Source organism: Ovis aries, chromosome 23, assembly GCF_016772045.2.
Source record: "Ovis aries strain OAR_USU_Benz2616 breed Rambouillet chromosome 23, ARS-UI_Ramb_v3.0, whole genome shotgun sequence".
Lineage (NCBI taxonomy): Eukaryota > Metazoa > Chordata > Mammalia > Artiodactyla > Bovidae > Ovis > Ovis aries.
This window is the reverse complement of record NC_056076.1, coordinates 21,196,407-21,214,460: the sequence shown is the minus strand read 5'-3', so window position 1 is coordinate 21,214,460 and position 18,054 is coordinate 21,196,407. Positions and strand designations below refer to the sequence as shown.

At 51.7% G+C, this 18,054-nt stretch overlaps 1 protein-coding gene and 1 non-coding gene across 10 annotated transcripts in view; both read left to right on the top strand.

Moving 5' to 3' along the window:
• Positions 1-516: 516 nt before the first annotated feature.
• Positions 517-18,054, top strand: part of FHOD3 (formin homology 2 domain containing 3) — a 528,593-nt gene continuing 511,055 nt past the window's right edge. For all 9 annotated transcript variants that reach the window (XM_042239380.2, XM_027960707.3, XM_042239379.2 and 6 more), the window contains exon 1: positions 517-787. In XM_042239380.2, the coding sequence (XP_042095314.1) occupies positions 623-787 (165 nt within the window). In that variant the 5' untranslated portion in view covers positions 517-622. The remainder of the gene's footprint in view (positions 788-18,054) is intronic.
• LOC114110504 (U6 spliceosomal RNA) lies at positions 17,865-17,971 on the top strand. The gene has a single exon (XR_003586756.2). It is a non-coding gene; the product is annotated as a U6 spliceosomal RNA (small nuclear RNA).

The window sequence follows — 18,054 nt, the reverse complement described above, 5'->3', positions numbered from 1 at the left end:
GGTGGGGTGGGGCGGGGGGCTTCCTCGCCTCCTGGTGCCCAGCTGGGGCTTTCCGAATCCAGGCAGCAGGAGCCCGGCCGCCGCCGCCTTCATCTGGAAAGAGTTAAGCCTGCTTTCAGGTGGATAAGATGCCCGAGGACGGCCATGCCCCCACCCGCCGCACACCCCGGTTCCCTTAGCTCAGAGGGGTGCAGCTCGGCCGGGGCGCCCCGGGCGGCGGGGCGCACGTGCTGCCAGGGGCCCAGGCGGCGTCCGCGCTGCGGGGTCTGCCCGCGGAGCTTTGTGTGTGGGGGGGGCGGTTCGGGGGTCTTTCCGCCAGCGCACTCGGCCCAGAGCTGCGGATACTGCGCGAGCCGCTCTCCCTTTCGCGTTCCCGGCGGCGAGTGGCGTGGGTCCCGGCTGGCGCGCGGGGGACGCAGAAGGGGAGGAGCCGGCGAGCCCGGGAGGAGGGGGCCCGCCGGCCCCGCCCCCGTCCCGCCCCCCGCGGCCGGAGCCCGGGCTGCAGCCGGGCGCGCCGGAGCCTGCGAGCCCGCGAGCCAGCGAGCGGCGGCCGCGGCCTCCCCTGCTTGCGGTGACCCCCGTCGATCCCGGGGCCCGCGCCCCCCTGGGGCAGGGATGCATCATGGCCACGCTGGCCTGCCGGGTGCAGTTCTTGGACGATACGGACCCTTTCAACAGCACCAACTTCCCCGAGCCCAGCCGGCCGCCGCTGTTCACGTTCCGCGAGGACCTCGCGCTCGGCACCCAGCTGGCCGGGGTCCACCGACTGCTGCGGGCGCCGCACAAGGTACCGCCGGGCGGGAGGCCGGGGGGCGGGGGCGGGCTGGGCCCCTTGGGCGCAGCCCCTGCTGCGGGACGCGCCGGGGTAGGGGCGCCGCGCGCGAGCTGAGCTGGGTGCGGCCGGGGGAGCAGCGCCCAAGGGCAGACCTCCCCTCTCCCCGTTAGGCAGAGGGGTCCGGGCGCGCGCCGGTTGGCTTGGGATCGCCCGGGCCGGCGAGGAGGAGCGCCCCGCGTTCCGGCCCAGAGCGGGGGCGGGCAAGGCCGAACAGGTGCGGCGCCGGCCCAAGGCGGGATGCAGAGGGTTCCCCGCGCCTCGCCGCTAGCTCGGCCGGGTGGGCGGGGTGGGCTCGGACGCCGGCGGTCGGTCCCCGCACCCGGGCGGGCGGGCGGGCGCCGAGCTCCGCGCGGAAAGAACCCGGGCCCTAGGGACTCTGTACCTTTCGAGGAGAGCCCCGAGCGACGCCCGGGACAAAACCTCTTCGACCTCTGGGGCCGCTGCAGGCGGCAGCGCGACCCTCGCGATAAAGTACGCTTCCCGGGGACCTCTCTCCTTCCTCCCGCGGGGGCGCCGCGGAGGACGCCGCCAGCGCGCAGCGATCGTGCTCAGAGCGGCCCCTTTTTCCTTAGAAGCAGGTGGTCTTGGGGGAGCAGTGGCCGTGGGAGGAGGGGCGGGGGCGCCAAGGGGCGGCCCGCGCGCACAAAGCCCGAAATGAGTGACCCCTGGGAAGAATGGCTTGATTTTTTTTTTCCTTTTTCTTTTTTAACCCTTTACGGAACAGGCATCTTGCAAAGTGTGTGTGTTGCAAAGAGAGCTGGGCAAAGCCAACCATTTAGTTTACCCAGGAGAACCCTTCCTCCCTCTTAAATAGTGTGACTGTATCTTGAATTACTTCCCTGGTACTTCCCCCCCCCCCCCCCACGCTTAGGGTTCATATCAAAGCTTGTAGATGATTTATTCTTTGAGGATCAACAACTGATAAATATTTGGAAGCGATAACACTTGATGACAAAAAGAACAAAATTAAGTTTTAAAAATTCCTTAGGTTTCCGTATGATGTTCACCTGCCTTGGAAGAAGGGAGGGAGGTTGATGTGGAAACCGGTGAACTTTGGCAGTGGTGTCTGTTGGTAGTATATCGCGGCTCCCCCTCCCCTCCCCAGCCCCCACTATTTAATGAGTAACCCGTCTTCAGGAATGAGGAGTAGGACAGTTCTGTCTCCTTTCCTCTGTGTTGGTGCAGGATGGGTAGTCCCGGGAACCCCTGTGGTCATGAAAGGTTGGGTTGGGAGATGGGGAGACAGAAAGATGTCTTGTGGATTCAGCTTATCAGGATCACTTTGTCAGTTACTTGGTTCTCCTCAATCAGTGGATTCAGTTAAAAATCTTTGCAGGGCTTCTTCAGCATCATGGTTATTTCATTCATTATGGTCTCTGATTATAGTGATCCTTGGTTGAAACCGCAGAAGACTCATAATTGTGGCCCTGTGACCTTGAAGTGGTTTCCTTGGATTTCAAACCCGGGGTTGACCTTTCAAGCTGGAAACTGACATACATTTTTATGTTTCCATGGATGAGCCCCGTAGCCTGATCCAGTGTTCCTGGTCTGGTAGGAGATCCTGATGCCCCAGCATTCTGCTTTCCTCCGCCCCTACCCCTGGGGAAGCCACAGCTCAGCAGCTGCACTGGCTCACAGGACTTTCAGCAATGAACCCTTGTGGAATAAACGGAACCTGAAGACGTCCCACAGATACCCTTGATCCCTTGTCTTGGGGGGGTCTGGCCAGCCTCAGTCTCAGAGTCTGTTGCCGGAAGACCCCTGTCGTACCGTCAGAATGTGGCATGGTTGTTCACGTCTAGAGCCGGCTCAGTGGCTGGTTGTATTAGCCAGGGTTCTATAAAGCAGAATTCAGGGCATTTCTGTGCCCAGGTGTGCATTACTATTGTAAAATGCTGGTTAATTTCCAGCAGGAAATCTCCCAGATTGAATGATCCATCTGTGATAGACAGAGCTAATGAGTTTTGAGTGCTTGGTATGTAGGTGTGTGCTCTACTAGGGATGTCAGAGTGGCATCTCATTTCATGTTACACGTATCTGTCAAGTGCAGACTTTTACTGGACCTGTTTGATGGATGAGGAAACTGAGGCCGAGAACAGTTGAGTAACTTAGTTTCTCTAAGAGTGGGGAGCTGATGTTGAAACCTGGTCCGTGTGACTTGAGACCCCACTGCTGTTCTGCTCTCTGGACCAGTCGTTTGGCCAGTTCAGCATCTACTCTGGCTTCCGTTCCATTAACATGGGGAGTTCCCGACTCAGTTTTCTAGGCCAGGTACTTTTTGGCCTGGGGCAAGCGAATGTTACTAGCATGAGTAAGAGCACAGAGACAGAATTGCTGACCTGGTAGAGTTCACAGCCAGAGGGGGAAACAAATTGTTACCAACCTGGCTATGATTAGCTAACGGTGAGGGAGTGGGTATGCCCCTGCCATGGGTCTCCTTGAGCCCGGCCTGGCAGGAAGATGAGTTTCTGGGGCAGAGGACTTTCTGGGTGGTGAGAGGGGAAAAGCGTGACTGTGAAACTTTGGAAAGTCTTAGCATCCTCAGCCATCTGACCTGGGAGTGCAGACTTCTGCTCGAAGTAGATGGTACACACAGAAAAGCGTGCAGGCTCTGAGTGAGCAGCTAGATGAATTTTCACTAAGTGGACACACCTGTGTAACATGCCCCTCAAAGACCCTGCAGAGGGTCTTAATTTGTAAAGTTCCCCTAAGGAGTCTGTGCTGGAAACCTCTGAACTGGTTTACCACTCACATCCTTCCCAGCCCAAGCTTGAGCCTATGTATCTTTTCCTAACCTTGGGAAGTATGTATAAATGTATCTTTTGTTTGCTGACGCCATTCGAAATTAGTTGTTCATTTAAACCATTGACTTGGACAGAAACAACACATTGTTCTTATAATGTTTTATTTTTTTTTTCCAAGCTGCTAGACTGAAGCCTCCCCTCCCCCCAGCTTTTTATAGTAGTTCCTTGAGGATGATTAAATGAATGATTAGTCTAATAATAAAAAGGTCAGTACAGAGAATAGGTGCGGTCTTCTCACTGGGGAGATGTTTATTCTGGTGGTTATATGTTTTATCTGGACTATGCGAGGCCTTTTGTTTTCAAATGCTGCATGAACAGGTGTTTATTTCTGGTTTAGTGCCTTAGAAAGAATTGTAATCATAGGACTTCTAATTTAGAAAAAACTGTGCAGTGCAGTAGAATTAACAGAATCATGGACCTTTTAAAGCATGAATGTATTTGGATTGATTGGTGCTAAAGGCAAAGACTCTTAAGGATTTTTATTTTTTTTTTTGAGAGGCAAACTGAAATTGTAGAACATTACAGAAAAGTGCTAACTAGCGTGTGTGTCAAAATGGCAATTATGGCCTAATCATTTAATTCCGGAAATGTTTCCGTGGCTGCTGCGGACTACAGAGTAGAGAACGATAGCTCCCAGGTTCTGGCCACTTGCCTGCGCCAGGCGCTGTCCCAGACATGCATCCTTCTGCCAAGCCCGAGACCACCCCATGGGTCAGGCACTGGGACATTGCATCTCAAAGCGAAGAGCCCGAAGCAAAAAAAAAGTCAGCGGGCCCTGTGAGTGGGCGGTTCCAGGACCGGCATTTGGCACCAGGTCCGAGCCCTTAGTGACTCTCCTTTTGGGTCTTGAGTTTCCTCCTTCCAGGCAGCCCGCCCACGTTCCAGAGCTCCGTCCTCTCATTGGATTAGCCTGGACGGTGCCCTGTTCCCTCCTTTCTCACTGCCTTTCTCTTTGTGGTTCCCTTGGTGCCTCGGCTACACCACCTGCAAGACAGCTGATTGCTGTGAGGATCGGAACCTTGGTCCTCCGCATGTGGACTGGGTGTCACCTGGGCTCTGAGAAATGCACTCTCAGGCTTCCCCCGGCCTGCGGAGTCAGAATGTGTGTTTTCCCAAGATGCATCGAAGATTCCTGTGCACACTGCCGTCTGGGCAGCGGGGACTAGAGGTCTTTTAGGTTAGACTCAGTACAGGGCTAAGAGGGTTTTCCATGCGCCCCCTGTTCACACATAGCTGCCTTGAGGGTAAAGACCTGGCTGCCCAGTTCTCCAGGGTTCTCCCTGAGGCTGAGCAGCACTAAGACGAAGCGTGCACTGAGTTGACTGACGGGCGTCAGTTTTGGAACACAAATCCACTGGTATTACTGCTCTAATGAATTTCCACCTTAATCCTCTTACGGGACACATCTGTTTGTTACATTACATTAAGATTTTTTAAAGATGAGGTCATTAGTAAAGTTGGCCAGTGTGTTCTGTCACACAGCATCTTAGGACAAAACTGTTTGAGAATATTGTATGAACAGCTATGGGCGTCTCCAACCTGAGATGACTCCCAGTCTATTGTAATTAGCTCAGTTGATTGGAGCTGGGCTATTGAGATCAGGCTCATGGGATTGAACCCTTTACGGGTCAGTTGGCTTTGTGCCATGCATGGCCACAGACTGCATCAGGATCCCAGTTGGATGTCCAGCGGGTGCAGGTATGGCTCCCTGCCAGGGTCTGGGTGGGGGTGGTCTGGCAGAAATCTTTGGGGGCGAAGGGCTAACGTATAGTGGGCTTGCCCTAGGCACTTTTCAGTGAGCCTCGGTGTTACAACCCCATTGACCTCAGAAGAGTTAGTGCAGACCAACAGTGGTGTCTGCAGTTAATGGATGAGGAAACTGAGGCACAGGGAGCTTAGGCAGGTTGTCTAAGGTCACACTACTTTTAAGTGGAGGAGCTGGGATTTAAGGTCAAGTCTTTTTTTACTCCGGAGCCTGTAGCCAACTGTGTCCCATTATTAGAAAACCGGCAGAGCACATGCTCTCCGTGCTGGGCGAGGGGAGGGTGGAGGGGGCTGCCTGTCACAGGCTGTGAGTTAAGTCGGTGAGCTCTGCTACGTCCTTCAGTGCAGAAGCTCTTGCGAGTCTGTGCCTCTTGCCCTCGGAGTCCAATCTGCTTCCCTCTGGAAAACACAGTACTGCCTTTTCCCTCCTCCTCTGGACTCTGAAATGTTCGTCTTTAACGGTGGCAGATTTAAAACTGATTAACATGCTGAAACCAACTCAGGAGCAACCCCCGCCCCCCGACCTCCAGCCTTCTTTCCCCTCCATGGTTTATTTCCCTCTGAAGTGTCCCTGCAACCTTCCTGTCCTCAGATGGAGGACAGTCACCTCCTGCAACCTCCACACTGTGCCTCCTGCAGCTGATGCCCCGTTGCCTGTATGTGCCAGCTCAGGAGGGTCCCGGCTTTAAACCTGGTTTTCTAATCTGAGTAGCTGGTTCCACGTCTGTGGGGCGTTTCCAGTCTTGAGTTTGTCAGCATCTGGTCCTTTACGGAGGCAATCAGACTGCTTTTTGTTTTGTTTTAGCTATTTTATTGGGTTGTGTTTCTGTGCCTTGTTCTTAACTAAGAAAGAAAGAATGGGGGAAATTGTTACAGTGAATGTTAAACCTCACCACAGGGATGTAATCAACAAAATCCAGATTGGGGGAAATTATAGTTTCTCTAACAAATAAATGGTAAAGGAGAAGATGGAGATGGAAGGAAACCTTGGATTAAAAGAGATTTAAGAGATATATCCACCAGTTGCAATGTGTGGCTCTAACTGGATGCTGATTCAAACAAACACATTACAAACAAATATTTGAGACCATTGGGGAAACCTGAACAATGACTTTTTGATATTAAAAATTATTAAAGTTAAGTTAATACAAATAAAATGAATAACAATATTTAACATTCAAATTATTAAAGTATAATAATATTGTGCTGCGTTTAAAAGAAAAGTTTGTGTGTTTCAGAGATACATCCTGAAATATTTATAGATGAAATCATATAATTTGCTTCAAAATAATCTTGGTTGAGGGGCAAGAAGTAGGTGGGTGAGTATATAGAGGAAACAAGATAGACTGTGAGTTAGAGCTAGATTATAGATATATGGGTGCGTCATTATTCTATTTTCCGTACTTTTTCATATATTTAACTTTTTTTTTAATAAAAGAGATGAAAACTAGGTTATGGGTTCTAACGCTCCCTTTGGGTTCACAGTCCTTTCGTTAAGTGTCACTGAGTGTCCTAAGTGTGTTTGCTATGACTGCGATGGCCAATCAGCAAATTTTTTTGTAGTGCCTCTACTGATATTTAAACCCAGTGTTCCCATCCTTGACCCCCTACTGCTCTATCTGTAGTTTAATTAAATGAAAGAGAAAGGAAAGGAAAGTGAAGTCGCTCGCATTTACTATAACTTGTGCTACACCCTGGACACCTGGCTTCCAACCTTCCTGACCACCGTGAGGGGACTTCTGCCCTCTGACGTCATCACGCAGGCTGCAGGCAGCGGGAGGGGTGTGAGTGGCGGACCCGCGGGGAAGCAGCTGACTGACCGCCACCTGAGGGGCACCGTCTCCACTGCCTCCCTGACTTCCATCTTGTCCACAGCTTCAGCGGGTGTTTCTGGGCTCCCTGATCCCCTAAGTAGTGTATTCTTGGGCTAACATCCCCACCCCCACCCCCACTGGCTTACCATAGTTTATAGCAAGCCTTGATGGAGTGAGGTGGAGGTTCCCTCCTTGCCTGGGAACCTGGCCATTAATAGGAAAAAATGAAAACTTAGAGATGGGGTCCATTCATCGGGTTTTAATGGAGGGAACAGTGTAGGAATCAGGCTCCTGTGAGCAGCTAAGGAGGAAACAGGGTCAGAGCATGGCCCTTCTCTGCTCCTAACCTCCCTCAGCGCCCCCTGCCATTCAGGGTCACCCAGGCCCTTGAGGGGCTGGCCTGCTGCTCCCTGAGGTTTGGATGGTTGGTTGGTTTCCTAGTCTGCTTGGTTTACTGGTCTAGCCCTAGAACTTGGAACAGTGCCTGGCACACTGTTCGTATAAATAGCTGTTGAATGATTGACTTATCAAAGGCATTAGAGTCGAAGAGGGGTCTTCTCACCCAGCTATGTCCATGCAGAAGTCCCTTCTGTGAAGCCTCTGGTCAGACATGTTCTAGCTGCTTCTCCTTGGATGATAGAGAGCAGTTGGCGCCCTCCCTTCAAGGGAGGCCTTTCTTCACTTAAAAAAAAAAATTATTTTTTTAATTGAAGGATAATTGCTTTACACAGAATTGTGTTGTTTTCTGTCAAACCTCAACATGAATCAGCCGTAGGTATACATATGTCCTCTCCCTCTTGAACCTCCCTCCCATGTCCCTCTCCATCCCACTCCTCTGGTGGTGGTTTAATCACTAAATCGTGGTCCTACTCTTGTGACCCCATGGACCAGGCTCTTCTGTCCATGGAATTTCCCAGGCAAGAGTATTGGAGTGGGTTGCCATTTCCTTCTCTACTGGATCTTCCCGACCCAGGGATCAAACCAGAGTCTCCTGCATTGCAGGCAGATTATTTACCCTGAACTAGCTGGGAAGCCCCTAGGTTGTTGCAGAGTCCCTGTTTGAGTTCCCTGAGACACAGCAAATTCCCACTGGTTATCTATTTTACATATGGTAATGTAACTTTCTCCATTTTTGAACTTCATTTGTTAAAATTTATTCTTTGTTTGTCCCTGATTTTCACCGGGAAAGGTGGATCCTCATATCCCCACAGATGGGGATGAAAGTGGATCATTAATTGCCTGAGTGAGTCCAAGAGGATGGAAATAGGATGGATAAGGCAGAAGAGCCATGACCTCAGGGTTTGGTAAGTAGAGTGACCTGTGACCTGCAGATAGTGCTGGAAGGAGTTATGGAAAGTGTGGATACTTTTCCCAGTGATGACAGAAGTAAAAAGCTGCTTTCTCTTTGTGTTAAAGCTGAGTTGTCTGGATTGTTTATATTACTCAAATCAATGTGTGTATCTTGATATGTGTATGTCTGGTACCCTAAGGCATCTCACACTTGCAGTTCCATTTTGCTGTTTGTGTGGAATTAGGGAGACATTGCTGGGGAGAGGTTACAGCTAACAAAGCTAGATTCAAGGAGGGGAAGGCCAGAGAGCAAAGAGTCTGTCCTTATGAAACAAGCAAAGCATCTGTTCCCATCACAGAATGAGCCTGTGTATGTATTTTGAGACTGTAGAAAAGCACACTGAAGAAATAGAAATCACCTTTCTTACCACCCAAAGGGAGCTATTCTTAACCTTTTCTACCAGAATTAAAATATAGCATTATATCTGCATGGTGTATCATCTTTAACGTATGTACCACGGCCCATGTCAGCATTGCTCTGTGAGGGAAAAGTCTCTGTTTTCTCCAGTGTTTATTTGTCCTGTGTGTGTGTGTGTGTTAAGTTGCTTTAGTTGTGTCTGACTCTTTGAGACCAGACTGACTCTTTGGACTGTAGCCTGCCAGGCTCCTTTGTCAATGGGATTCCTTAGGCAAGAATACTGGAGTGGGTTGCCATGCCCTCTTCCAGGGGATCTTCCCCACCCAGGGATTGAACCTGTGTCTCTTATGTCTCCTGCACTGGCAAGTGGGTTCTTTACTACTAGCGCCACCTGGGAAGCCTTGCTTTTCTGGTAAAGGCACTAATCCCATGGTTGGGGGGGTGGGGTCCTACCCTCATGACCTTATTTAAACCTAATTACTGCCCAAAGGCCGTGATAGCATCACATTGAGGAGTAGGGCCTCAACATATTGCAGAGACACATTGCCTTCCTGACAGCCAACACGAGTTATAAAATTGTACATATGGAAATGTAGGTAAGAAATGTTTAAGATGGAACGAGTAGCTTCCTTCTCCCAGACCTGCTCGCTACACCCCTTCTGTGTCTCCCTCTTTGGAAGCACCACGAGAACTGCTCGGCAGCCTCAGCTCCTCTGCGCCTATCTCATCCCTTGCTTTCCACTCCCGATTTATCCGGGCTCCCATCTGGACTCTGTATATAAGTGCTCTGATCTACCCCCCAACCTGCTTTTTCTGCCGCCGCCGCCGCCTTCTTGCTGGTGGTTCCCCATTATTATCAGGGTAAAGTCGCAGCTTGTCACAGGACACCCAGGCCTCTCTGGGACCGTCTGCCACTCCCAGTCGGTCCTGACCGTCCTTCCCTCCCCATCCCTCCCCATCCCTCACTGTGCTGAAATGCTTGCAGTTTCACAGAGAGGCTGCCCTGGTGGTTCAAGCCCGTAGCTCTCCCCAGTCTGCCCCCCCAGCCTCCAGCCTGGAGGGAGACCGTGCCTGCGGGTCATCTCTGCTGCCTTTCCTGGCCCCCTCCCCGTCCCGTGCAGGCCCCTCGCCCCCTCCCACCTGTGACGCTCTGGTTCTTCATCCCTTCTCAGCATCTCCCCACCAGCTATAAACCTTCAGTAGCAGAAGGTGCATTTCAACTCCCCACGCAGCTCAGAGTTCCTCAAACAGTGCCTGATACCCAATAAGCCCCAATAAAAGAACCAAAGAAGGTTAAGTGAAACAAGTGCAGGCTGTATTTATATACACGATGCCTGCAACCGGAGGGCCTTCAAGAGCCAGTATCCTCACACCTTTGTCAGGTTCCTAATCTCCAAACGTGACTTGCATGTCATAATTTCCCTCACAAACTGGCTGAGTGAGGTATACAACCAGCTCTTCCGAGCCTCAAAACCTTATTTTCTGGCCTCTTCCACACCAAGCCCAGGCCATACCCTGAGGCAGGAAGCCTGGGATTGGCCAGAGAAGGCTCACTGTTGGTCAGCATCGTTTCTTGTTGCGTTGGCAGGGGTGGGTGCGTGCTCCGGGGCCCTCCTGGGTGGGGGTCGTGAGGTCTGCTCCGTGGGGCCAGGCTCGAGGCCTGCAGGGCCAGGTGGGGGAGCACTGACTTATGCCCATTTTCCCGTTTGTCCCCGAGCTTTCCTGGTTCACTGCTGCTGCCCAGGCTGGGCTTGGGGAGGGTGAGGAGAGTTGTGAGCTGGTGTGTGTGTCTGGGGTGGGCGGTGGGGGACAGAGGTGGCCACAGTGGGTGGTGGGGACTCCGAGCAGAGGGTGGATCTGGGAGACTGGTGGGGTGCCCGCAGAGTCCAGCCACCCTTCTCACCCCCGGGGGAGATTCAGCCCTTTGCCAACCACGGTGGCTATGGGGAGATTTTATTTCAGGCGGTGGCACTCACCTAAGAGGGATCTATTACCCCTTCTCAGGATCAGATCATAGCTGCAGCCGCAAGAGAGCCTGGCTGGCTTCAGATCACAGCTTCCATAAATCACCAGCACCTCTGGCTTCTTCTGCCTGACCAGGGAGTTTCTCAGTGGCTGGTGTCTGAGTGCCCCGTGCCTGGAGGTGAGGAGGCCCATCTAGTCTTGGGGTCTCCCATTCAGATTTAGCAGGGCTGGGTGTCTGGGGGCAGGGAAAAGAGAGCAGCTGGGCACCCTGTCCAGAACAATAGTCACGGATATGAGTGGTTTTTTGTTCCCAGAATTGGGTGCATTTTTGTGGACGGTGATTCATCCCTGAATACGCCAGGAGCAGAACCACGGCGTGTCTGTGCAGTTCACAAGGCGCTGGGACGCAGGCTCGCCTGGCTGGTCCTCACACGGCCCTGCAGGAGGGGGAGATGGGCTATGTAGGCCCTGTCTCCAAGTTGAGAAAACTAAAGTCACGTTACTTTCAGGACCGACACACAAAGATGGCTAGAGCTCACATACATGTCTTTTGACTTCAGGCTCACTACGGAGTGAACACAACTAGGGGGATATTTCTGCTGAGTTCATAGACTGAGTTCATAGTTCAGGTGATTATTTATTTCATTTTTTTTGAGGGCTGAGGAGCAGGCGGGGCTGAGTGGGAAGCTTTATTTCTGTCGATGCCACTGATCCCAGCACATGATAATCATCTCCTTTATTGTGGTGCTTGGTTGGAGAAATAAGTCAGAAAAGTGAAATGGCCTCTGAAGCAGCATGTGACTCACATCTGAGTGTAATGTAGGCAGCCTGGCCTGTAGCAGCATCAGAAGTGGGAAAACTCCATGTGGACTGCACAGTCCAGAAAGCCTCCTGGAGAGAGTGGTGGGGTGAGTGGGTGAAAGGAAACGGGAAGGCCGTCCATGCGGGTGAGAAGCAGATGGGAGGCGTGTGGAGATCAAGTGCGGATGGCTCTGGGTGAGTAAGAAGGGCCTGCCAGCTGTGAGCACACGACTGAGAAGTTACTTCCATTCCATGTAGTGGAAACATGAAGGGAAAGAAAGGGAACAGGAGAAAAAGCCAGAAATTTGGGAAGGAAAAGATTCCAGAGAAAAATTGAGGGAAGGGAGAAACAGGGAAAGGAAGACAGAGTAGGATGGTCAGGCAGTGACCGCAAAGCCACCTTGTGACGAATTCCTGGGAGGACGAAGAGCTCGGGACCTGGCCTGGGCCCTGGGGCAGGGTCTCCCAAAGCCCACGGCCACGTCACGGCTGATTCCTGGTGGGCTGAGGAGCTCGCCAGCGAGGCTTCAGGTATGACCCTTTCTCCCACCTTCCTCGCTTTCGTGGGTGTCTGCTCAGTGTCAGGCTCTGTTGGGGCCAACGCAGGCACCAGAGTGAGTGAAACAAGAGTGGGTGAAGTGGCTGGGCCCCAGGTCCGGCCCGCTCCCTCTCCTCACACTTTGGAACTTAGCATCTCCCTTGTGGGGCTGTTGTGAACAAAACCAAAAATGCATCGTGCTGTTGCGTGTCCCTGGGGACTGCCACTTGGCTTTCGTGGTCTCCAGCCCTACTGCTCCGTGGGCCTGGGCAGGCTGTGCTTCTGTTTCCCTGGACAGCACACCCCCCCCCCCGCCCCCATCCTCCCCTCCCTCGTCTCCCCCGCCTCCCTGCCGCTGCAGAGACAAAGCAGAACCTTCATCCGCAGTCCTGCCCCGACTAGCCTGTGTGCCCCTCTCCACGTCCCCCCTCCTTCCCGCCAGGGCAGCTGTGTCCCCTCTCCTGGCTGGGTCAGGCCCCTTTCCACTGGACCTTCAATCCCTGCTTTCCTCTGGGATCCCTGCTTGACTTGCAAGGGACTAACACCTCCTTCATCCATCCTTCCACCTCCCTTCCTGTCTTCTGCCTTCACCCCTCCTCCAACCCAAGTGTCTTTCGAGCTTGTCTGAGCCCCTCCGTCTGGCTGCCTCCCCACTAGCCCAGCCACAGTGCCCTTGCAGTGGCGGCTGTGTGCTCTGACTCTGCCACCCCGGGGACTGTAGCCTGCCTGGCTCTTCTGTCCATGGGGTTCTCCTGGCCGGGGTTGTCATTTCCTTCTCCAGGCGATCTTCCCGACCCAGAGATTGAACCCAGGTCACTTGCAGCTCCTACACTGGCAGGCGATTCTTTTACCACTTGTGCCACCTTGTCACTCATGCCCAGACACCCTCCAGCCTTTATCTCACTTAGTCTCTAAGCAGCACTTGCCGTTCCCGAGGATCTCCTCTGAGGAACGCTCGCTGTCCCAAGTGTGATGGTGAGCGATCCACCTTGCCTGAGCTCTTCAAGCGTTCCGCTCCCTCCTGCCCTCAGCTCTGTCCCAGGATCAGGCTTTCTTGCAGCTTACGTCCTTTCCTGGGCAGCTTCCGAGGGCTTTCTGACAGCCCCCTAGTTGGCATCTGGGGCCCCACGCTATCTTGAGTCCAGTTCCCCAGCTGCCCCAGACAGCTCCTCTTGGGTGCCCTGGGGACGTTGAATGCACACTGTGTCCATGTGGGATTGTGGTATCTTCCCCCAGACCCATTCTGCCTCAGTGAGGAACATGACTGTCGACCAGCTGCCCAAACCCAGAACCGCCCCCCAACCCTGACTCTCATCTCTTAGCTGTCGCAGTCTGGTGATTCTGGCACTTCTCTCCCCATTCCATGGCTAGTTCTTGGCTATAGCAAGTGCTCAGTAGAGGATGAAATGGATGAAGAATAGACACGATGGTATATCAGGAAATATCTGTCACATGGCAGTTGTCCTTGGCTGTGAACACATCACTCCAAAGCACAGAAGCACTCTTAAGTTACTTACAACAGCATTTTTATTATTGCTCATGATTTCCTTGGACCAGGAATTTTTGGGGCAACTGAGCACTTTTGGCTCAGGGTCTCTCATGAGGCTGCAGCGAGGTGATGGTGGGGCCCAGGACCATCTCAGAGGCTCTTCAGTTGAAAGTTTGGTGTCCGGACCAGGAAGATGCGAGTAACTGGGAGTTCCTTGGGCATCTCTCTATGTCTCTTTGGTGTCTCTACCAGATACCTTTAGCATGGCGGCTTCCAGATAGCTAGACTTCTTATGTGGCCATTCAGGGCTCTAAAGAGCGAGGACCAGGATCAGGTGATGTTGAATCACTTTTCCTAACCATCCATCTCCTTGCACGGTGCTCCTTAGAATCAAATTGCCAAGCCTGGCCCACATTCAAGGGCCAGGGAACTAGATACCATTGTTTTCTGGGAGAAGTGTCAAAGAATTTGTGAACTTTTGAAAAAGAAATCTATATACAGTGAAATTCATTTTTATTTTTGCTGTTCAGGCCTGTGAATTTTAATATACCTATTGGCCTTTTAATTGAAGTATAATTGACTTAGGGTATTTTAGTCATATCAAGTGTACAGTATTGTGATTCAGTACATTTTTGGAGGTTATGCACTAGAACAAGTGTAGATTCGGTAACTACCACAGGATACAGAGCAATTCCAGCAATGTGGAGGATTTCCTAGGCCTTCCCTTTGTAGTCAGACACCCCCTTACCCCCATCCCTCGTAAACAGGGATCTGTTCTCTCCTTATAGCTTTGCTCTTTCCCAGAAAGCCATCCATAGAAATAAAATCGTTTGTATGTAACCTTTAGAGACTGGCTTATCTCACTCTGCACAGTACCCCTGTGATCCATCTAAGGTGAATTGGTGGCTCATTTATTTTTCATGCCGAGAGAGATTCCATTGTATGGCTGAACCAGTTTTGGCTCAGTGATAAAGAATCCGTCTGCAATGAGGGAGACGCAGGAAACGGAGGTTCCGTCCCTGGGTTGGGAAGATCCCCTGGTGGAGGGCATGTCAATCCACTCCAGTATTCTTGCCTGGAGAATCCCATGGACAGAGGAGCCTGGTGGGCTACAGTCCATGGGGTTGCAGAGAGTCGGACACGATTGGAGCAGCTGAGCACGCATGCACCGGTTTGTTTATCCTTTCACTTGTTCAAGGGCATCTGTGTTGTTTCTAATTTTTTGTGGTTACAAATAAAGCTGCTCTACGCATTTGATCTGGAGGCTGATCTCTTTGCTTCTTTATGTCATACCACCGTTTCTGCTCTACTGATTTGGGTGGAGATTTTATGGGAACATAAATTTTCATTTTGCTAGGATAAATCCCTAGAATTGGGATGACTTTTTGGCAGAGGTTTACCTGGCTCTTTTCTTAGCAGGACTGTCAGGAGGTTTTTACTTCTTGGGCAAATTACCCTCGGTCAGAAGAATTTGTTATTTGAGTCTTTGGACTTCAGACTATAATTACTTTTGAAAACACTGCCCACAGAAAGGACCATTCATTTAAAAGTCGCTTACAGTTATTCTTTATTTTTAAGGCTTCAAGGCCCTACCGTGGCTGGATCGGGGTGTCCCCCCTCCAGCCTGGTCCCCCTGAGGGCTGACGTCACCTTGCACTCCTGCCACACTCTCATCCTGCAACTCTACAAAGGGGCGATGACCCCATGGAGCACAAATCACCCGAAATTCCGCAGTTGGCAAAATACCATAAATAAATGAAGAGCAGCCTTGGAGAATGCTAGCATATGAAAACTGCACTTTGATCACGGAGTGTAGAGATGAAGTAAGCAGAAGTGGGGGCAGGGTAGGAAACTGAGTGTGTGCTTCTCTTCCCCTGAAAGTCAGAGACCAGGCCTGAAGTGAGGGAGGTGGCTGGGAACCATGGGAGAGGTGGCATATTTAAGTTCAGAGGCGATAATATGAAAGATCCAGTTTTTGAACGACTTTGACCTCTTTACCAAGGGAAAGCTCCATGTCCAGAAGGTCACTAAGATCTCAAGATGTCCTTCATCTGAGCTTTCTGCTCACCCTGTTTGTGCTTGGCTGGATGAAACTCCCAGCCTGGGAGCCTGCCTGAAATACACAGAGCCCCCCTTTCAGCTCCCTTTCCATTCTGTGGTGTTGCCTGGGAATACCTATCTTCCTGAGGGCACTAGAGTGCGTAAATTAGGTCAAGGACCTAAAGGGAGGAGTTCTATGTGGCTCTTCAGGTGCCTTTAGGAACCGAAGACGTCGCCGTGTGCATCCTTTAGGAAAAGGAAGTTCAGTGTGAAATTTGTGCCTGATCTGTGCAGCAGTGTTTTACTCAGCTCGCACAGATGTGAGTTCTTGCTCTTTGTCAGGTCCTCTGCAGTGTGTTTGGAAGTCAAAGAAGAATAAAGCGTGGGCCATGCTGTCAAGAACGCAAAGGCCATGATGGCCACAGGCTGGCTGCGTGTCCTAACTGTAGGTACCACTGTGCTGCTATGAAAAGTGCCTTCAGAGCTCCAGACAGCCAAGTCATGGTGGACTTATACCCATCGCCTCCTGGGTATAATTTGGGAACTTTGCTTATTCAAGAAGTTGTGATTTGGCTTTGATTCAGGAGAGTTTCATTAGATCCTTTTGGTTGTGCCGAGACATTGAGGACATCATCAGCATCATAGCTGCCCCCCTGATAAATCAGCCCCCCTCTTTCTTCTCCAACCTTGGGACTTTTCCTGGTCTCTGTCCATTTCCTTGGCCACTCAAGAGCTCTGTGTTCCAGATTCGGCCTCTGGTGACCCAAGTTTTCTGCTCTAATGCATTTTCCTAATTCCGAGTCTTGTGGTTCCCTTGTTCATACTGTGTATAGAAACTTTCACCAGGTTCCCTTACAGATGAAAGTGGGGGGCTTCTGCAGAGGGGATGTGGGAGTTAAGGTGGATCTGGGGGCCTTGGGCACATCCCGAGTTTCTGAACTTTGCTTGTAGCATTAGAATTCATGCATAGTCTTTGGGTTGGGGGGCCCAGAGATAAAAGCCCAGTGCTTTTTGGGCCCCAGTGCTTTGTGGGTGCTCACAGTGCACCCCATGAGTTCCTGCCTCACGCCTACCTGCAGAGAGACACCCCTCCCACGCCCCTGTACTGTCCCAGGGAACTGGATTGGTGTTCAGCCAGGCAAAGCCTCCATCTCATCTGTCATCAGCCTGACTTTGGGAAGCAGGATCTTGGTGTCCTGGTTGGGTATGTGTCCTGGCCCCCTCCCTGGTGAGCCGCCTCTGAGGCTGTGACTTGCCAGGCTGGCCAATGGCAGCTGATGAGACTAGGAGTAAGAGCTAATCCCAGGCTGAGGAGCGGAAAGGGAGGGAGGTTCTTTGTGTCTGGGGCTCTGGGGTCTGTGAGCCTCTCTTCTCCCCCTACCCTTCCTTGGATAGCCGTTGCTTTCATTTCACCAGAGTTCTTGACCGGTCCTTGAAGCAGAACAGGCCATCAAGTCAATGCATGCCATTCTGCAAAGTCTAAATAGTTTAAATTCATCATTCTGGGCAGTGTTTGGTGATTAGAGTTTGCCAAAGCAGGGGGATCGGTGCGGGGCGAGGAGAGGTTTTGCCCCCCTTCACACCCAGGACCCTGCTCTCTTCTGCCTTCTTGAGTGGGTGGAGGGGATTGGGCTCCACCACGCTGAAGTTGTGGGTAGCAGTGAAGTTCCAGGCAGCAATGGGATTGCTCTCATTCTACTGCCTGGGTCATGGGGGCTAAAGATCCACCTGATGGGGAGAGGCTCTGCTCTGAGGCCTCGCGGAGCTGTCTGTGCACATTCCACAGAGTATTTTGGTCATAATGATCCATCATTGTCGAAGGACCTAGGGTGTCATTAGCATCTTGATAGTTTCTGATCAGTTTCCACTTCTGAGGCTGTGCTGGTGAGAAAGAACATACCTGCCAATGCAGGAGACATAAGAGACCCAGGTTCAATCTCTGGGTTGGGAAGATCCCCTGGAAAAGGAAATGGCAACCCACTCCAGTATTCTTGCCTGGAGAATCCCATGGACAGGGGAGCCTGTTGGGCTACAGTCCCTTGGTCGCAAAGAGTTGGACACGACTCAACAATGAAGTACAGCACATAGTTGATTAACAGTGTTGTGATGCTGATTTCGCTAGCACATATACTAAAATTGGAATGATACAGAGAAGATTAGCCTGGCCTCTGTGCAAGGATAACTCACTAATTCGGAAAGCGTTCCATATTTTTAATATTATTCCCAATACCTGCCACCCCAGTCTTAGTTGGTGGTGGCAGAATGGTCTCAGAACTGTTTGACTCAATTGGCCATT